The 20199-nt window shown below is 43.9% G+C and overlaps 1 protein-coding gene across 14 annotated transcripts in view; it reads left to right on the forward strand.

Annotated features, from left to right (window-relative positions):
- The window catches only part of BRSK2 (BR serine/threonine kinase 2), a 310737-nt gene that overhangs the window by 184314 nt on the left and 106224 nt on the right, over positions 1-20199 (forward strand). For all 14 annotated transcript variants that reach the window (XM_019284082.3, XM_019284091.3, XM_019284094.3 and 11 more), the window contains exon 3: positions 19243-19328. In XM_019284082.3, coding sequence (XP_019139627.1) covers positions 19243-19328 — 86 coding nt within the window. The remainder of the gene's footprint in view (positions 1-19242; positions 19329-20199) is intronic.

Raw genomic sequence — 20199 nt, forward strand, 5'->3', positions numbered from 1 at the left:
TCACTGTCAGCACCGCAGGTCCATGGAGCTACCAAAGAGAAGAGCTGCGTCTGTTCCGCCTCATGCCGCAGCACCCAAAGGACTGTCTCTTTGGGAAAGGGCAGGCACTGAGTCTCATCCCTCTTCACTACCTCTTCACCTCTCCTTTGCATAGGAAGACCAGCTAAGAGTTTGCAGCTGTGGCAGTGCGAGTCCAAGAGCCTCATAGGTCCTGATCCAGTGCCCTCCAGTGTGAGTGTCTTTTGAGTTAATTTTAGTATACTTTAGGTTGGACACTGAGTCTTTTAAAGGAAACCCTCAAATCCTGCTGGGTACTAAAGAACTAGAGTAGGAAGCAGTGTCATTCTGTCATAATGTTTCCCTCTTTTGAAATCAGTCTTTTAAAAGTTTCCACCTTTGTTTTTATGAAGCAGGTAGAAGGTGCCTGCTTGAAACTGAGACCTTCCACACCACAGTGCCTCCAGCTGCCTCTGAGAACACCACAGAAGAGTAAACTGCCCCATTAATCTGCCAAACAGCTCAAAGTCTTGCGTTAGACACCATCCCAGAAAACTTCAAAGGAGGCTGGTATTCCAGATCCTGCTGTGCATTTGCGTTTCACAAGTGCGTCTTCCCTTTAGGATAGGCAGAACAGCTATGAAGCCTGGAAAAGTCCCAGAGCCTCAATATGCTTGTTCATATTAGCCTCCTAAAAGCACACTCTACCTGACCAGCTGAATTAGCATCTACTGTAACTAAGACAGCAGCACAGCAATTCAGAGTCTGACTCACCCCTATTACAGACTGCGAAGCCCAGCACTTGCACTGCACAATTCCCTGGATAGCCTGGTTTCTCCTACCTAGTCACGCTTGCCCTCTATGCTCACTGCCCATTATTAAGGGGGACAGAGTGGCAGAGCTTGTTCCTCAGACCACTGAGCTGCAGCTCTGGATCCTCTGGTCCCCCAACGTTAGTCCCCAGTGTTTGCTGTGTGGCTTGTTAGTCTGCAGCAAGCTGTGTTCACACACCTTGAAGGACGTGGGGCAGGAGCAAAGCATGAAACTGCTTGGTTAATGCTTTAGATTTGCAGGGTTTTAGTTGGTGGAAAAAAGGCCTGAGGAATGTGACAGTACACCCTTCTTTCTTGGTTGCTCTTGTCCTCTTACAGGAAAGGAAGGGTGAAGGGAGGAGAGAGGAAAAATGGCTCTTTTGTGGTGTGGTGGAGGCAAGGAGAGAGCTGCGGAATATCCCCAAAGCGTGCTCTACCTCCACTGCATTACAAAACAGCAGTTCAGCAGGGGACACAGAAGCACTTAGGGAAACTGCAGCTGAAACTAAGTGAACCTTTCAGTCTACTTATCACAGCATTTTCAGTCTCTGCTTCAAGGAGAAACAATAATAAATAAAAAAATATCTTGCAAAAGGAACTAGTATCCATCTAGAGGATTGGATGAAATAAAATGTGACAAACAAACAAAATCACCAGCTCCTGTTTTAGAAACTGTTGTTAAAAATAAACCATCATTCACTGCTGCAGTGCTGCCAGTGTACTGCTTATCTTTACATTTCCTGCGCATGTTGTGTAGTTTAGCAGCTCTCTCTGTTGTCATGACAAAGATTCCCTGCTTTTCAGCATGAAGCTTGCTCTGTTATTTCTAGTCCACCTGTAAGGCCGTCTGCCCTTCCTCCCAGCTTACGAGGCATTGTATTTTCCTGTGCTCAGAGGGTGTGCAGTGCCTCTGCTTCCTCCTGACTTACATGAGGACATCTGGATTACTTGCTGACTCCTGATGCCTTGCATGGAGCCAGGGCAGTAGAGAAGAGCACCAGCACCAACCACAATCAGGTGCTCAGCCATGGCAGCGTGCTTTGAATTTGTATCTTGCTCATATGACATATTGCAGACTTTCCCCCCCCCACACTGCTTTGTTCTCTTCAGGCTCTGAGTTGAGTTTGTGGCGACATTTGAAATGTCATTTTTTCGTTTGTCAGAGGGTGTGTCTTAGCACGTGTCCTGGCATACCAGACACCATAGCTGTGTTTAAAGACAGAGCAGGGGAGCACCTCTGACCTGAAACATTTAAAACTAAGCAGGCAATGCATGTAAAAAGGCAGGAAAATGTGGGTTAAATCAAATATCTTACTGTCTGCATTCTCTGGATACTGAGCTATGGCACAGATAGATTAAGTAACCCATGCAGGGCAAAATAAGCTATTAGGAAAATCAGAAAGTGAAGCTAGACTCTGAATCACAAATCAGCACCTCAACCTCACATCCTCCCTTGTATATCCTGTCAGAGCAAGCCAGTGTTGATGGTGGCATTTGCCAGAGTCTTTACAGACCCAGTGAATCCAGACTAAGTTAGGAAACCCTTAGACAGCTTTAAGGCTTCCTTTGGATATAATTTCAGTAATCATTCCAACTTTAACCCCACCCCAAGAAACCTCCAAGGTTTAGGTGGTTATGATTTTGTTTGGAGGTATGCCAAAGGTGGGTTTGGATGCATACGTCATTCAAATTCAAGTTTGGAACTATGTATATTAATACAACAGAAGGTATTGCACTTCTTCTTTCATTTTAATATTCTCTCTGGTTTAGATGTGTGTTTATGCCAGACAGTATAGATGTGTCCTGCATTTGGAGTTCTTTTCTTGAGGAATGTGCAGAAAACATTTGCTGTAATGAGACTGACTACTCCCACCCTTAGCTGAACCCTGCAGCAGCCTCTTATCACCTTCAAAATTTAGGCGTAGGCATAGACTTTTCAAAGGACTTTTCAGCTTCCATCCTCAGACCAGATTTTCATTAAACCCAGTCCACTATAATGTCTGAAAAACTTGGAAATCTAATTTTTATGTTCTCTTTCACTGGAAAGGGGATTTTTCTTAAAAGCTTAACTGTGGGTAGTTCAGCAGCTGAAAATCTGCCACCAGCGTACTTCAACCCTACTACTTGCAGACAACCCAACATTACCTTTTGAAACTGTGGGCATTACCTGCTGCTGGCTCCTGCAGGAGAGCTGCCACAGGGCAAACATCCTTCCTCAGGGGCATTCCTGATGGGAGAAGTTGTCAGCATCTGGTGAAGCTTCTACTGACAGCACATGAATTCCCAGTGGGAAGCAAATACTAACTGTGTGAAGTATTACAGAAAGCTTTTTAGTGTTTCTCAATGGTGATTTACAAAAAAAAAAATTATAATGGTTGCATTTTGGGAAGAAAAAAACAAACTCCTTTAAGAAGAGACAGAAAGCTCCTTAATTCTAATGCAAGGAAATCCCTGTGCTTCAATTTGAAGAGTATTTTTCTTGGGAATGAAAAGGGTGCTCCCAGGTATCAAGGGTCTGATCCAGGTTACCTTAGCACCAGGAGGCGGCTTTGCAGTGCCTGACAGCAGTCCGTGGTAAGGAAGATGTGCCAGTGAGGTGTCCAGTGCTGATGCTTCCTAACACAGCCTGCCTGCTCACATGTGTCCTGCAGGTCCTGGGGCTGCTGTCCACGTGATAGTGACACTGTTCTGAAGTGACAGCTTGTTCCAGGGTCCCGCAGATAATTTGCTTGGAAAGGACAAAGGAACAAAATACAAAAAGGATGGTGATCATTCCTGAATAGAACACCTTGCACCTGGCCACTCCCAGAGCTGCTCTGGGCTGGGAGGGGGCAGGCAGTGGGGAGGGGTGTCACTGAAGGGAAGGAAAGGGATTCAGGTGGAAGTTACCATCGAAGAAACATTAAATCCTCTCTCGCTAGGTTTAAGTGGAACTGATGTGCTGGCCAAGTCCTGTGTGAAGGTAGAAGTGCCCCAAGGACATCAAAGCTGCCTTGGGAGTCTGTGGAAAGCAGTTCTTTTTCTTAATTTCTCTCTGGATTCCTGCTATTTGTCCTGCAGGACAAAATAACCACATTGTAAGGGGTCATCTTTGACAGTGACGGGGTTGTTGTTTGTGCTCAGCCAGTGCTGCAGAGGGAATAGATGCTCTGACATCACTGCATCTGCTTTGCACCAGCACATCAGGTCTTGTGCAGCTCCCTCATTTTTCTGTTGGTAAGTTGAAAAATGGGATTGTGCCTCACATTTTGGAAGTGCTTGGCAGTCCTGTTCTAGCTGGTGACTGATCTCTGGTTTGGAAAAGCTATTACTGTAAGAGGACTTTCCTTTCAGTATTACATAGTGCATTTTGCCAAGCAGCTACATTTGTCAGTAGCTTGAAGGGCACAGCCAGCTTTTTCAAGTCTCTCTGCTGCATTAAAGGTAGTAAAGTCACCTCTCTCTAAGGGAAAGATAGAGGAGCCTCACAAATGCTCTGACTTTTGTTTTGATTACCATGGTTTTGCACTAAAGGGACTGAAGGGGAGTAGCAGTTGTGCTTCACCCAACAGCTGGCACTTACATGCGTCCCTGACATACCTGGGTAGGAAACTGGCACGGAGTCTTTTGTCCAACTCTGCAAGAATTACAGTGGCCTTTTGCATGGGAGGTTACTTCCAGGCATATGTTTTAGTGCCCTGACTGTGCTGGAATGTCAGCATAATCGAAAGCCAGCCATAGCCACTGAGAGGAATGCAGTACAACTCTTTTTGCTGCTTCTAAGGTCCTCTGTTTCCTCCATTGCAGCACAAAAACCACCCCCCACCCCCAAAAAAAAAACCAAAAAGAAAGGAAAAAAAAAAGGGAAATAAAAAGGATGTTTCTCTTTAAAAGCAGTTGGGGAAGGGAGAACAGCCCTGTGTGGCAAGGAGGAGACAACATCCTCAGTCTTTAGGTGTCTGCAGCTGTGGCAGAAGCAGTCACATCCCAAATGATTAATGAGTAGGGAGGCTGGATGTGAGGAGCAGAGCACAAGGCCCGTTGCAGAGCTGGCTGTGGGGATCCCCCAGGGAGAGGTGGGCTGCTCTGATACGGCAGAGAGAGGACTGGGGGTGGCTAACAGAGAGCTGACTGCACAGAAGGCAGCTGCTCTTAGTGGTGCTGATGTTTCAATCGTTGGTGGCTTCTGCAAGGACTTATCTCACGCCCCCATACTGTGTAGGTGAACAAAGGACTCAAGAAACAGCTTGACCCTTGGCATTAGGTGGGTTTGGGCCGGGGGAAAGCAACTCTATTTAAAGAGGTGTCATAAGGGGACGGGAAAAAGGAAGGAAGGAAATTCTCCAACCTCAGTTAAAAATAAAATACAATTCCTATTTTAACCCCTTGCCAGATTCATTTTGCTGGTTCAGGATCACTCCTGTAAAATGCAGGTGGTATTCCAACGAAAAGGAAGCTGTTTTAGAAGGGCACCCTGGTTTTCTGTAGCAGAGCAGCAGTATATACATGCCCCCCTAAGCTGCACAAGAAACTGTTTGGCAGTGCTTGAGGCGTAAAGTGATTGTTCAACTACGTAGTTTGTGCATCTGCTGGATCCCTGGTGTGCTGTGGAAAGGGAAGTTCACACAGGATTTGGAGACAGCCAGAAGGCCAAGAAAAGCAGCACGCGGCGGGAGCAACAGAACCAAAATGCTTTCAATAAAAGTGATTCTGCCAAATAGGACTTCTGGTAAAATGCACACTCACCCATGAAGGCAATCCCCTCAGGTCATCTGAAAATCCTTTTGGTTGAATAAACAGTACGAGGGAGAAAAAATTAGGCTGGGCGGGCTGCTTCTGGCCTACATTTGAAATTCAGACTCATTCATTCATGTAAGCCCTCTGTAGATTCTTGCAGTCCTGTGTCACCTCTGAGGTCCTGGGTTCTCTTGTAACTTCAGACACTTCTCCCAGAAGAAGGAAACTTGCTGCAAATTGTGTGTCCAGGTGTATCCTCAAGTCTAAAGGAGGCCACCATCAGAGTGATCCCATTAAAGTGCTGACTTCCATTTGGAGTCCTGGAGAACACACACACTTGTCATGGAAAAGGATGAGGAAGAGCCATTACAGTTAAGATCAAAGAGAGGACACAGCTATCCACTACACATTTTCTTTCTCTCTCCAATGAACATTGCCTTATTTGAAAATATTCAGAACACTTTTAAGGGAGGACTGTTTGATTTTTTCCTCTTTTGCTTGTTTCCTCTTTCAGATATAAAGAACTGCTTCATGTTTCCTTAATAAGAGTGTATCAGAGCTTTACACTTCTATATATTTTCCATAAGTGAAGCTTTGCTCATTTGTTTGAAAGTAGAACTGACAAACTCAGACCCTCAGTAGGTAGGCAGCAGCCTCCTCTCCTATGGGCTTTATGTGACTGATCATTTGCAGATCATGAGAAAGATAAGAGATCAGAGAGACACAAGAGTGCTCCAGGGATCCTGGCAAGCCTGGAGAGCCTGTGGAGACATCTCAGGTTTCTCAAACAGGTCACTGTTTCCATAGAAGGAAGAGGGATGACAGTAAATGAAGACATGTCCAAAGGAATCTCTTCAAAAAAGTAGCTGTGCAAAATGCATGTTTAATGGGTCAGAAGTAAAGACTATCCCCACTTTCTGGTTGGCCACCAAACACATTCACATTGGCCACCATTTCAAACTGAATGTGTTACTCTCCTATAGGTTTGCTAGAACTTGCAAGGTGATTTTTTTCTCACTTTCTTTCATCACTTCTTCGTCTTTTATTGCTTTTATTACTATACAGTAGTGGTGTAGACTAAGCTTGCACTTCAAACACTTTCTTGAAATGGAAGTAAAACATTTTCTACAAGTTCCAAGTCCCCAGCCATCCTGAAGGGAACATGGAAAATGTGTGGAAAATTGCCAGGAAAATCATTCCTGCCTTAGGAAAAAAGTGGTTAACAATTTGGAAGCATTAGCAAGAATAAGAATGCAAAGCCAGAAGAGGAATAGTCAAAAAAAAGGTTTTCACAATCTCTAGGATTTCACAGAATGTGGTTGTTCTAATGGGGCTTCTGTGGTAGCATAAGGAATCCACTCTAAAATAAAGAACAGGCTCCCAGTTTGGATGTGTAACATTGCCCTACTCTAAATACAAGAACATGTGAGCAGCAGAATTGTACCAAAGGACAGGACAAAACTGTAGATAACCCTCAAGTTGTCCACCTGGGATGGAGTAAGACAGTCACCAAGGAAGGGAAAAACTCTGTATAATGGTTATGTAGACCTCTGCAGGGAAGCGGGATGGCCTCCTAAAATCACCACAGTTCCTTATCAACTGCTGAAATACTGAGTTCTGTTTGGTGCAAGAAGAGCATCTCTGTGCTACCTTCCTCACAAATAGGTTCGCATAAGCCAGGATTCAACATGTGAACCTCACAGCACAGGCACTGTTTCCTCATACCTGAGGTTACAGCTGGGCTTCCTCAGCATGGCATCCGCCTCAGAAAGATTTTGGTTGCTTTTTTTGTCTGTCCTGTGTTTGTGTGGAAGGCAGTATAAGCTTTTCATGGGGTAAAAGGCTTTCTCCATTGGAAAGAAGGGAGCTAATTATATCTCCTATAAAGAGATGCAATTGGTTTTCCTTTCTGTAGAGAGAGGATGACATGAACAGCATCCCTTGCCTTTTCATTCCAAAATGCTGTTGTGACCGTAATGCTGAGTACTGGAAAACTCCCCGATTCACAGGTTGTTTTTCACATGTTCCAAACATCTGGGAACAAGGTTCAGCTGCCTGATAACGTGATCTCTTGCAGAAAACACTAAAAAGTTGGGGTGGGAGGGGGGTAGATCTAGCCCAGCTGTCCATTTCAAATATTGCTGGTTTCAAATTTAGCCTGCCATCTTCTCAGCAAATTGTGAGCACTTTTCAATCTGTACATATAAGTGTTTTCTTAAGTATTTGGCAAGAGCAAGGGAGTTTGAATTAGATTGTGAAAGCAGGATGCCTGTATATGTGCCAAAGCATCCCAAGGTGTACAGGCCTAAGGTGATATGATTTAAATTTCAATTTTCAAATTTTCATCTTTTTTTGGAATGCATTCTCTGCCACTTGCAGGAATAACTGGAATAAGCATGTCCATCCACGTCCGTCATCTTCAGAGAATTAAGCTAATTTGCTAAACGTTGGAACTTTCCTGTTGCTTCTGCTATGTAATTTTTGAGTCATTAGCACTTTCTTTAGCGATGCATTGTCACCTGACGTACCAAAGCGTTGTATCCTGTCTTTGCTCTTCATCAAAAGCCAAACAGCTGTGAACTCTGTATTAGATGTGATGCACAGGACAGATACAAAGGAATGGGAAGAGGCTCAAATAATGGCACCTAAGTTGACTATTTTGAAGATGCACAACCACAACTTCTTCAGAAATAATAAAATACCACCTTCTCAAATTTAAAATGCCTAATTTCATTGCTCTTCCTGATCTCTATGCAATCATGCTGTGTTGGTGGGTGCATCGGCACTGCAGTACAACACGTCATAAGAGTATAGGCTGTTTTGGAGTGACACGGGTAATTAAAGGGAGAAGATTTCCATACTGCAGAAGTGATTGTCACTATATGGAAAAGAGGACCTTTTGAGGGTAGGGAATATGTTTGGCTATGGTTTAATATGGTGAAGCTGAAGGATTCATCACTAGAACTCAGAAAGGCTCTGAAATACTGCAGGATCTGAGAAGTAATGTCTGAGGCACAGATTCATAAATAGAAAGGCAGGCCTCATCTTACAAAACCCATCTCTAGAGACCTAGAACTAAAAGATGGAATTTGCCCATCATTACTGCCTGGCTCTGGTCTCAATTAGTAGTAAGAGTCCCACGAACACTGAGATAAAGAGATAGGCCAATGCCAAGTACTTTTGAAAGTCTGACCTGACTGAATAATGTATTGGAAAAGATAATGAAGATGTGGAAAATTATTGTATTCAGCTCCAGAGTGTATGCTGGATATGGCCAGAGGTGTCTTAAGTCCTCATTTCCTAAGTAGGTTCAGACAATGTGAAGAAGGAATTATCCCTATTGCCTGTTTTGAGATGCTCGAGAAACTATCTTTACAATGTTGTTTGTAAACCTTGCTTGCCAAGAGGCTTCTTGATCCTGATATTGATGTTGATAGAGTGCAAGATGTCATCATCACCTCCAGCAATAAGGGACTGGTGTGTGATGAGAAGGATATGAGAAGCGCAGAGATAAAATAACTGAGAAACAAAATGTTCCTTCGTTGCTGTCTTTGATCTCTTAACTCCCAGCTGTGAGAGATCCTGGTTGCTGATGGCAGCAATCGACTAATTTTCTGCAGCTTCTGTTGCTTGTACAAAACAGAGGAAGATGTTGTCTTCACTGAGGGGAGTACAAGTCTTGCTGTAATGTCTTCTGTTGCAGGCTGAACCTGAGGACAGGCAGGGAGTGAGCACAGGCAGCCTCAAGACTGAGGCAAAATAGGCAATTTTATTTCCTCTTCTCTCTTTCTGCCTCTTGCTTTGTACTTCAATTCCTGCCTTATTAGTCATTCTTTTGAAGATTAAACCCCAATGGAAAGCTCCCAGACAGTGTTGCTGTCTTTGCTGTATCCCTGATGTGATGGAAGAAGTGACAGGCACCATGGACAAAGCTGTTGTGTCAGGGTTAGCCTCATCTTGAAAGCTTTTTCTCGACGCTGAGGTGCAGTAGGTGAGGGAGGGGAAAGTTTTACAACAGCCATTTTACTGTCCACCAGTAGTTTACTCCTGACCTGAGTAACTGAGGCTGAGGCCACTAATTTTGTCGTGTGAGTCACCAAAGAGCTGAGAGAACAGGCTTTGAGCTCATCTGCTGTTGGCTATGTCCAAACAGGTAGCCCACAGGTGAAGATAGGAAGAGGTTACTGCTGATTTCCCACATTGTTCAGCCCTGTTTTGCAAGGTGTGAAAAAACATGCTTGTGGTTGAGGTGGGTCTGCATGAAAAATTATAATCCCACATCCAGACCAGTGGGCAGGGATGGTTGGAACCGAAGCGCTGTTTCGTGTCATTACAGAGATACACCAGATATGTTTATGTCCCTAGAGAGACACACTCGGGGCAGAATTATGGACAAAGCAGACTGATTTCTTATCAAAGATAAGAATAAGTAGTTCTTGGGATCAGTGTCTCTAAGATGGAATGGACATGGAAGTGCTAACGTAGAGCTGGTGCATGTGAGGCAGGAGCTGCTATTTATGCTGCAGGATGATAGAAACCACTGCCGACCTGCTGGGGCAGAAGAACTGGGCTGGAGGGTTGCTTGGCCTCCCTGAGTACCCAGCCGCTGGCTCCACAGCTTGGCAGGAAGTTAGCTGTTGATGCCTCTGCCTGCAGCTGCCAGGCCTCCCCTTGAGGCTCCCTCTTTAGTGCAAAGCGAAGTGCAAACGTGAACTTTGTGAACATGTGTTGCCCTTTGCCTTTTCACAGTTCCTGGATGAGGTCCATGCTGCTGTTTGTCTGGGATAGTGTCCCTCTGGGAGGTGCAGTTGTGCTTCAACACTGTATTTTGGAAACAAAGGGGTGAGCTATGGGTTGGCTCAGGCTCTGCTTCTGTCACTGCCAGCTGTGAGGGACTACTGGGCTGGAGAATCCCTTCTCCACATCAGCTGTTAGTATCTCACTAAGTCTATTAATTCAGCCAAAATGAGATCCTAATAGACAAATACATACAAATATTTATCTAAAGAGTTAAGGGGCAACCAAAAGTGAATGACAGGAGAATATAGCAGAATAACAAAAATCATATTATCTGTTTTCCACCCTTTGAAATTAATCATGTTGTTAGGCTCGTTGTGGAGAAGGGCAAGGCAGGGATGGAGTCTGGCATTCTGCCTCCAATCTCTGCAGAGCTCCAGCTGTTCTGCCCTCTCCTGGAGCTTATTTCTTCTTAGGGAACCAGAGATGGCCATTAAGGAAAGAAGTAGAGAAGGGAATAGCAGCAATCCCATTGATTGCTTCTGGAAGAGTATTACAGAAAATGTAAAGGACATTTGTGTAAGACAATGCCAAAGAGCTAAACAAGGCCAGTGTGACTAATGGAGAAAAAGAGGAAGAGGGAGAAAGAGGCTAGCTGAGATGCATAGGAAATGGTAGAGAATTCATCCTTTGAAGCTTTTCCAAAACTCTGCTTTTAAATGACTCTTCCTATTGATGGTGGAGTCCCTCAAGGATCCAGTCCATAGTACTGTCAGCATCACTTCACTGTCTCAGTCCCATTCCTAGATGCTCTTGGGAACCCCTCTGCCTTATCATATCCTCAACCAATGCTCTCAGAAGCTCCACACTATATTTTTGGCAGAACATTTTGCTGTGCTGTGCTATACTGACTCCTTTATGCTTGCCCATATTTCCTTAATGGGATGCAGCATCTTCTGCATTCTCCACACATTCTTTGGCTCCAGCATTCCAGTGTTGTTTTTGGTATTGCCCATAATAAATCTGTGATGTCTCAAATAATACAAGAAGTTCTGCACCTATATTATTTGAAGCTGAATTCTCTTCACCCCTGAATTTTACAGCTTATTTCTCCTCTGTGTGGAGGGACTGTTTTTCTGTAGCTTAGCACAGCAGCCCACAAGACATTAAGTTTTCAGGGCTGTACCGTCTCTCTTCAGAAGAAGTAACTTCTGCTGGGGAAAGATTACTTATGAATTGCACTCCATTCCTTCACAGGGCCTTATACACCCCTGAAACAAGCCCAGCATACATTTGTATACAGGCTCCCCAGGGCAGTGGTCACAGCACCAAGCCTGACAGAGTTCAAGAAGCATTTGGACAATGTTCTCAGGCACATGGTGTGACTCCTGGGGTGTCCTGTGCAGGGCCAGGAGTTGCATTTGATGACCCTTGGGGGTCCCTTCCAACTCAGCTTTCTGTGATCCTTTGATTCTGTGCCTTGCTAGGGGGAACTAGACTTACAGCTCTACATTTGGGGTGAGCACTGCAGATGTGGCACGGCAAGGAGACCTGCTCACACAAGAGGGACCGAGTGTGCTGCTTTGGAGCAGTGGTTGCCAATGTTCACACAGACCTGGCTGTGGCTGCTGCATGGGGGTGGCGGGTTTCTCATAAATGCCAGGCTGGGTGCACGAGTTACAGAAAGCACAGTGGGCATTAACATTAAAAACCAGGATAAGGAGGGAAAAAGAAAGGCGAGTCAAAGATCAGGTTATTTCTCTTGTAGAGTGGCTGCAGGTTTGTGTCCTGTGTCCTGCACTACTCGGCGATGGCAGCCAGGATGTGGCACTCACTGAAGGTAACAGGAGGCACAGGGAGGCTGTTTGCCTTCCAGTGAATGGGGCCTTTCTGCTGACTGCTGGCAGAGACTTGTGTGTCAGTCACTCATTAGCTGTGTACCACCGGGCAGCAGATAATCTCAAGTGCTGAATGAATAAATCCACTCCTTGTCAGCTCCCATCAGTGTCTTTTGCATGAAGCCCTGATGCTTCTTAAAGCAGCATACGCTACAGATAAGTCAAAGTGCCATATTTACTCGGGAGCTGATGGCAGAGCCCTGAGGAGCACGGCAGGTGTTAGCTACAGAGCTAAACCATGACGTTCTGGATAGGATTTTCCATGGCTAGATAACCTGTAGGATCTGTCCCTTCAAGACCTTGCAATCTATGTGTCAGGCCAGGCCGTGAATCTGTTGTGGAGATGCACCGGCAACAGCAGAAAGGATTTCCAAGAAAATTAACAACAGTATCCCTCCAGCCAACTTAATACTCTCAGAGTTTATGCTAAATTTTGAAATTCAGTGGAGCTTTCAGAGTTGCAGTTTTGAAGGGACTTTGGAAAAAGACAAGTAGAAACTGACGTTTTGCTATAATACTAGTTTGTGGAAAGTAAATTTCCCTCCTAAAGCTTCATGGTATAGAAGTCTGCACATGCAAATTTTAAAATGAAATATGCATCTCACTTGCTTCTCACACATACCTATTTTAATTTTCATTTAGGGGGAAATAGCTTTGAGAAGCACACATGCAAACAAAAATTGTGGTGGGATGAGCCCATAATAGAGTCCTCAGTACAATAAGGAGTTGCTCAGCTTTCCAGTAATTTTCTGTTTGTTGTAAGTATTTTGTAAAGAATTGTCTAGCTGTCTGATTCTATGGAGATCTAAGTCTAGTTTTCCCCCTCATTTATCTATTTTTTGTAAAATCTTCTTGTAATTGCTAATACTTAACAGAAAACCTGAATTCGTGTTAAAACATTTAATTAGTCAGAATTGTATAATAGAAGATTTCTTCCAGATACCACTTAATGATCATTAGAAGGTGTGATTCAAATCCCACTTAAGTCAGTTGATGTCTTTTGTTGACTTCAATACATTTTGAATCTGGCTCAATATATTCAGAAATGTGAGGTTAATGGCTAGGATAGCAGTAAGAAATACTCCCTATAGATGCACAACTTTCATGGCTCTTCATTTGCATTCATAATAGCCTACTGAATAAGTTTTGGATAAGGGTAATGAAAGGTCATTTTAAGCAAAAAGTCAGCCAAATTCAGAGCTGCAGCGGAAGATACTTTAATGTTTAATCATTTAAACCCTGATATTTTTTCCACTTCAACTCTATTTATGTTGCCGTAGAAATTGTGGATGTAACTGATACAATGCATGAGATGTTTTGGTATTGCTTAGATCTGGTAATGGCCTAATCTGTTTGGAGGAATGGTGTCCTATCACAGCAGCAATGACCCTACGGGGCATAATGGACCTACAGTTACTTGTTGTATAAAGCCATTTCTGCTTTAATGCTGTTCTCTTCTGATTTCAGGAGTAGCCTATTTCTGTGATTATGGGCAGGAGTGAACAGGTGACCTAGACAGTCTTCACCAAAGCCAGGCATTTTTCACCATTTTTAACTTTCAGTCCCACATAACATGAAAGCATAAGTATCAAATTAATAAAACCCAGGTGTTTTGCTTTGATATTTCTGTTATGGCAGGAACACAGACTTTTCAGAGAACCTAATATTAGTTTCTTCCTGTGAGATGCCTTTGGTTTTGCCACTTCAACTCAGTGAAATACCAGAGTGATTTACTCTGCTTTCTGTGCTCTCATCATGGAAATGCAAATTACTGCACAGCAGGCCAGACACTGGAGAAAGTAGGTGCTCTGGTACAAGGTTTCCAACCTGAGTTCTAGCCTGAGGAGTTGAATAAGCAGCCAAATCTCTGCATCCTTTGAAGGTCATTCTGAGTGTAGAGAATTCTGAATTCAGAAAAGGTCATGTCCTGGATGAGTTTCTTGTAACTGAGGGACAGCCATGAGCTCTGAAAAGTATTTCATTAGTTACCTCAAAGTAGGGACAACATTAGAGAGATCTTGATTGTCACAGGAAAACCTACTATGCCTACCCTCCCTGCACCATTTTGCTCTGTGAGTAGGGAAAACAGCACAACATGTTTGCATCCTGCAGGACTTTGCTGGCCTTCACCATTTCTGCAGCTCTGGAATTCCTTCTCAAGCCAGGGTTTAGAGCCATATGGGAACTACTGATGTCAATGGAGAAAAGAGAGGGCTTTCTGCTGTGCTGCTGGTGAGCTTCAAAGCTTCCAGTCAGAAATGTCATCTGCTGTCCCCCAGCTTTTTGTGTGTAGTTGTTCTTTGAGAAACTGCTAGAAATTGTTGTTGCATAGTGCTTGCACAGGTATGGTAGATAAAATACATGGTAATATGACACAGCTGTGTTCCAGTTTGGCCAAATTTAGAAATATATCCTCTGAGAGAAGGCACAACCACCCCTCCCCCACCAGGTTCCAGAAAAATAAATTTTCCTCGAAGGAAAGTGAAGGAGATAAAACTATTTATTTAAGAAACACACAGGAAAGGAAAATAATGTTAAATAATAAAATCTCTTGCTGTGGAGAAAAAACTTGGGGAAATGTCAGAGTCCTCCCTTTGGTCTCCTCAGAGCTGGGACTTGGCCCAGGGCCAGGCCCTCTGTGCTCAGTGGAAAGTCCTCCCAATGTGCTCTGAGGTTGAAGCAGTCCAGTAGAAAAGGGAGAAAATCCGAAATTCCAGGGAAGGAAAAACAAAATTCAACTCTCAGTCTCTCTCTGGAGGAAAAGAAACTGAACAACTGGCCAAAAGCTGACTGGAAAACAGCAAGCTGGATGCTTCTTCTCTTCCCTGCCGCAGCTGAAAAAAAGTCGCTATCTCTATGTGACCTTGAACAAGCTGCAAACTGCTTTGGGAAAGTTTTGCTCAGTTTTTCCTTCCCCCTCTCAGGCTCAGTTTAAAGGCATAGAAAGGCACAATAATTAATTTCTGAGCATAGGGCAGCGATATGGCATACACATCAGAAAGTCACCCCAAGACAAGCTGTGAGCCTCATTTTTCAGGGAGCAAATTGGTCATGAGTGACCCAATAGCTACTGAGCAAAAGAGTGCAAGAGAGAAGGAAACTTCCTTCTTCACTGAGACAAAATGCCAGGCTCCCTTGACCTGCTCTCCTTACCTTCTAAGTAAATTAACACCCTGTGTGCCCGAATTAAAAAGAAAGAGAGCAGAGCACTTGTTGCCAGTGAATATTTGCTGACAAGATGGACTTAAACCAGAGAGATGTGACTTCCTCTGGAGGAGAATGAGAGCAAAGTAGAGATGGAGGAGAGGGATGCAAAGTATTGCATGATTCCTCTAAGGGTGGCGTTGCCCCTGTGTTGCACTTTGTCATTAGCTGAATCACTGGAGCATCCTGTCAAATCAACCTCCTGCACAGATTTTTAGAACCTCTAATTGGCACCTGCACAGCACCTGCACAGCTACACGTTACCAATGTGTCTCCTTTTGCCTCACACAGCCTTTCACAGCTGTTTCCCTCAGTTTCAAAGCACAGTCAGTACCCTACCATGGCATGAGGCAACCTGGCTTTAGTTGGGACCCTGTGATGTGACCCGGTGTTTGTGCAACAGAAAAGCTTTGCTTTATTCCTTTCTCTTTTAACCATTAGGCAAATGTTTCTCTATGTTTCCTGTTTATCACAGGCTCTGAGCCTCCCTAGACAGGCTATTCTGAGCTTGCCCTGCTTTCTGATAATTGCATGTGCATTAAAGCAAACACCCCTGCAGGGTTTCTCCTCTCCCCTGTCCTTGCCAGCTCAGAGCTGAACAGATTCCATGGCTTGCAAACACAGGGCTGCGCAAAAAAGGCATGCCAGGGGCTGGCAAAGCTCTGGGGAAGAAGGCAAAGCTGCATGCTATTTCAGACCTCTCTTATTTTGCCAGTGAGTTCAGATATCTCTCTTTTCCTGGTGACATGATGGCTGCTAGGTCCTCCTGAGCTGTGCATCAGTGACATTGCTGTTGAGCTCTACAGTCTGTGTCCAGCCCGTATCAATTACTGGCTTCATTGTAGGGATCTAAAAAATGGACAGGATCCAGGAGAGTCACCCATCAGTAATGACTGCAGTTGTAATTCTGGGGTGGTGGTCTGTTGCATGTTTCTGTGAACTCTTGATTTTCTTCCTAAGGAAAAAGAGGTGGGACACTGCTATGAGATTTTTTTGAGGATGGTCTTTATCAGACTGCTGTCTAGAGAACTGGGAGTCTCTAGATCCTAAAGTAATACAACCATTAGTGTCTTGTGCCTCTACGTGGGGCAAAGTCCTGGACTACAAGAAGTACAGTAATGACACTTTTCCTCCCTAAATGCCCTTTCACTGAAGGATTATACAAAGTCTTACTTGAGATGAGTAGATCAGTTTTGTCCTTGGTTTACAGATAGAAGAGGTAGCAGACTGTGGAAAGCTGACTGGTGCAGACAACACACTACTGAACTGACCACACTGCAGTGAAATGCCAGGCACATCAAGACAGATGCTCTCTACATACCTTGGTTGAAATTGAGACCTCCAAAACTGTATTTCCTCTTAGGATATAGTTCCCAAGAATTTAAAAATATGCATAGAACCTCCTACAGTCACACACCTCAAATGAGGAAAGAAAAGCAACTCAGGTTAATTCTTTTTAGTTGGTTCCTAGAGTAAATCTGTAGGTCGTAAGTAGGTATTTCCTTTCTACTCTGATTGTCTGTTACCAAACATAGGCCACGCAGTGCTGTAGCTGAATTCCCTTCTCCAAGTGGTAGTCATAAGTCACTGCCTCTTCTGATGCTTTAGGACAATAACCAAGCAGGATCCTGACTGGATGCTGCCATCCATCACTCACTTGGTCTGAACTTAGGTTGCCACTGAACCAACCAAGGCGTTTCTCAGAAGTGAGTCACCAATGCTGTTAGACAGCCCATCACCAGGGAATTTTATCTTTCATAGGCAGGATATCCCCAGGAGGAAGACTGGGGTTGGATTAATCTTGTCATAGGTAGTGCAGTGGTCACATTCCCCATGAAACACCTGTTCTTCCCCATCCAAAAGGAGCTTCATTGGAGTTGCAGTTTCTGAGCAGCTCCAGTACATGTTGCTGATGGTGAATCTCAGTACTATTGGAAGAGTGTTATGATAGTGGGTGCTTCTTCTGTTTTGTTTTTCCTCGTTTTTGAAGCAAATCCAACTTTTATCAATTATAGGGCTGAACAAGCCCTCTGCAAATCTCAGTGCATATCTTGTAAGAGAGAAGAGTAACAGGTCTTTTTGAAGAGGAGGCAAAAATGGAATAAACTAGCTACCCCCTGGGTTTGTGCTGAAATAGCTGTACAGTTGAAATCTACCCAGCTTTTGTTTCCTGTTTGTGCAAGTGGCTTTCATCAGAGTGCTGGTCATGAGTAAGTTAACACCCACAGAGCTGTCACCATCAAGCACTGTGTATCACTGAATTCCTAGCAGTTCTGGCAGTGCTGAAGTGCATACATACATGTTTAAATGCATTCCCCACTTCTCTGAAGGAGCTATTTCCAGAGATCCCAAGTGTGGAAGTGGAATCTCTCAGATGACTTTTGACTCTACAGAGAGGAATAAGTGTCTTTGAAAGACTGAGATTGGCACATGTACAAATACACTTTCCTCCATTCTGGTGTGTGAGGAAGGCTAAGGACGATGTAGTGCAAAAGTTGCTTTTACTGTTTTTATGTGGTGGTGCTGTAGAGGAAGAGAGATCTGGGGTGATAACCAACATGCTGGGAAATCCTCCTCTGCGCAGTGCTGCAAACTACCACTTTCTAATTTCCTGAAGAGTATCTTCCTGGCATTCAGGTAAAGTTGTCTGTGTTCAGGCTTAGCAGAGGATGTTCTCTCAGGAAGTTAAAGGACATTGAGAACTAAAAGTGTACTGGGCAAGTTCCTAATTACTCATCTGATCCCTGCAGGGGAGACATTAAGGGATGGTTTTGTGGTTTGTTCATGGTTTGTTTGTCAGTATAGCAGCTCCAGGAAAATCAGTTATTTAAAGGACTGGAAAAAACCCTACCTAGTTGTCCTTGTTTGCTTCTTTAGGTCTTTTTCCTGCCTTTGTGGATTCCTAGAAATTTGTCACGCCCGACTGTGCAATGCTTAGACTGCGTCTTGTTGCAGAGTTTATTTCACTTATCCGCAGTCTCCACAGTGCTACATTAACTCCCCTCGACTTAGCCTAGGTCAAATCAGAGCAGTTACAGTGTGGTTTCGAGCAGCAGAGCAATTTTGCTAACAGCTGAGGAATTGCACTGACTCCATCCCTAATGAATACCCTTAGTGGTCACGATAGGAATTTTGGGTGATAACAGGCCTTGCACTAATTACAGGGACTTAGTCACAACTTGTTAACTCAGCGTTGAAAACATGCTCTTGGAAGTAGCCATCCTTGGGCAGGCTGGGAATTGAGGGAAAACACAGTCTTGTGCTTAAGGCTCTGAACACCGCATCTCCAGTAATCTGCTTTAATTTCTTGTTGTGCCTTGTGCTTCTTATGTCACTTCTTATATTTCTTTCCCTTTCTGCGCCTCAGTTCTGCAGCTATAAAATCACACTGCTCTATGTCTTCTCCCCTGCATGCATGGCAAGTTCTTCAGGATGGGGATTTTCTAACATTAACTGAGTATGCAGTTCATAGTGCAGCCACACCTGTGGCTGTGGGAGGTCAGGAGAGCCCTATGTGACATCTTAGAGTTTCTGTACTTTGAGAACATGTCACTGGCTTTGGATTGTGAGGCAGGAACAGCCTTGAATGCTCATATAACTCCCACAGCTAATTTTCTTTGGTAGATTTGGGACTTTTCTTTCAACCTTGAAATTTTGTGGGTTTTTGGTTCCGCAGGGCAGGGAGTGCTGAGGCTGAATAAATTGAATTTTTCTTAAATTATGTAAGTGGTAAATAAGCTACATTGTTACAATTTTCTGTATCCTCTGCATATGAAGAGGAGTGGAAAATGGATAAATGGGAAGAAAATGTGTGACAATATCTAATGTATTCTAAGACCAAGCTTCTAATCTTCTCTGTTTCTTTTCGTTTCTTCCAGGTGGAGCGGGAAATAGCCATCCTGAAGTTGATAGAACATCCCCACGTTTTAAAGCTGCATGATGTTTACGAAAATAAAAAATATTTGTAGGTATTACTGGCTTTTGCCAGACAAAGGGGAAGGGAAGGAGAAAGAAAGGGAGGGAGGGAGGGAGATTGGGGTTTTGGAACTTGGTAACATTTCTGAAAGAATGGAACAGGTGTGTTTTTACCCTCTGCTGATGTCTGTGTGGCATTTGGTATGTGGATGAGGAATGAACACTCATTATTTCCCTGGCTTTTCTCATGTTCTTCTCTGTACATTCATAGAATAATAGAATCATTTAGGTTGGAAAATTTATCATTGTCCAACCATTAACCTACTTCAGCCATATTCACCACTAAATCATGCCCCGAGGTGCCACATCCACACGTTTTTTGAACACTTCCAGGAATGATGATTCCACCACTTCCTGGACAGCGTGTTTCAATGCCTGACCATCCTTTCAGTGGAGGAATTTTTCCTAATATCCAATCCAAACCTCCCCTGGTGCAATTTGGAACCATTTCCTCTTATCCTGTCACTTTTTAATTGGGACAGGAGACTGACCCCCACCTGACTACAACCTCCTTTCAGCGAGTTGTAGAGAGTGCTAAGTTCCCCCCTGAGCCTGTTTTTCTCCAGGCTAAACAACCCAACTCCCTCAGCCTCTCCTCATTGGACTTGAGCCCTAGACCCTTCATTGTCCATCCCTGGATATGCTCCAGCATCTCAGTATCTTCCCTCGAGTGAGCCTTTACTTATAAGAAACTTATATGCTGTTTCTTTTCCTACTTAAAATAGAAGAAAGAGGACAAACCAATGTTTTCTATAAAATAGGAAGAGAGAAGGAAGGTTTGTACCTGTAAGATCATGAACAATTTTGAATCAAAGCTGTAACAGACTTAGAGTGGATAATTTGGATAACCTCCTTTGCCT

Source organism: Corvus cornix, chromosome 5 (assembly GCF_000738735.6).
Source record: "Corvus cornix cornix isolate S_Up_H32 chromosome 5, ASM73873v5, whole genome shotgun sequence".
NCBI lineage: Eukaryota > Metazoa > Chordata > Aves > Passeriformes > Corvidae > Corvus > Corvus cornix.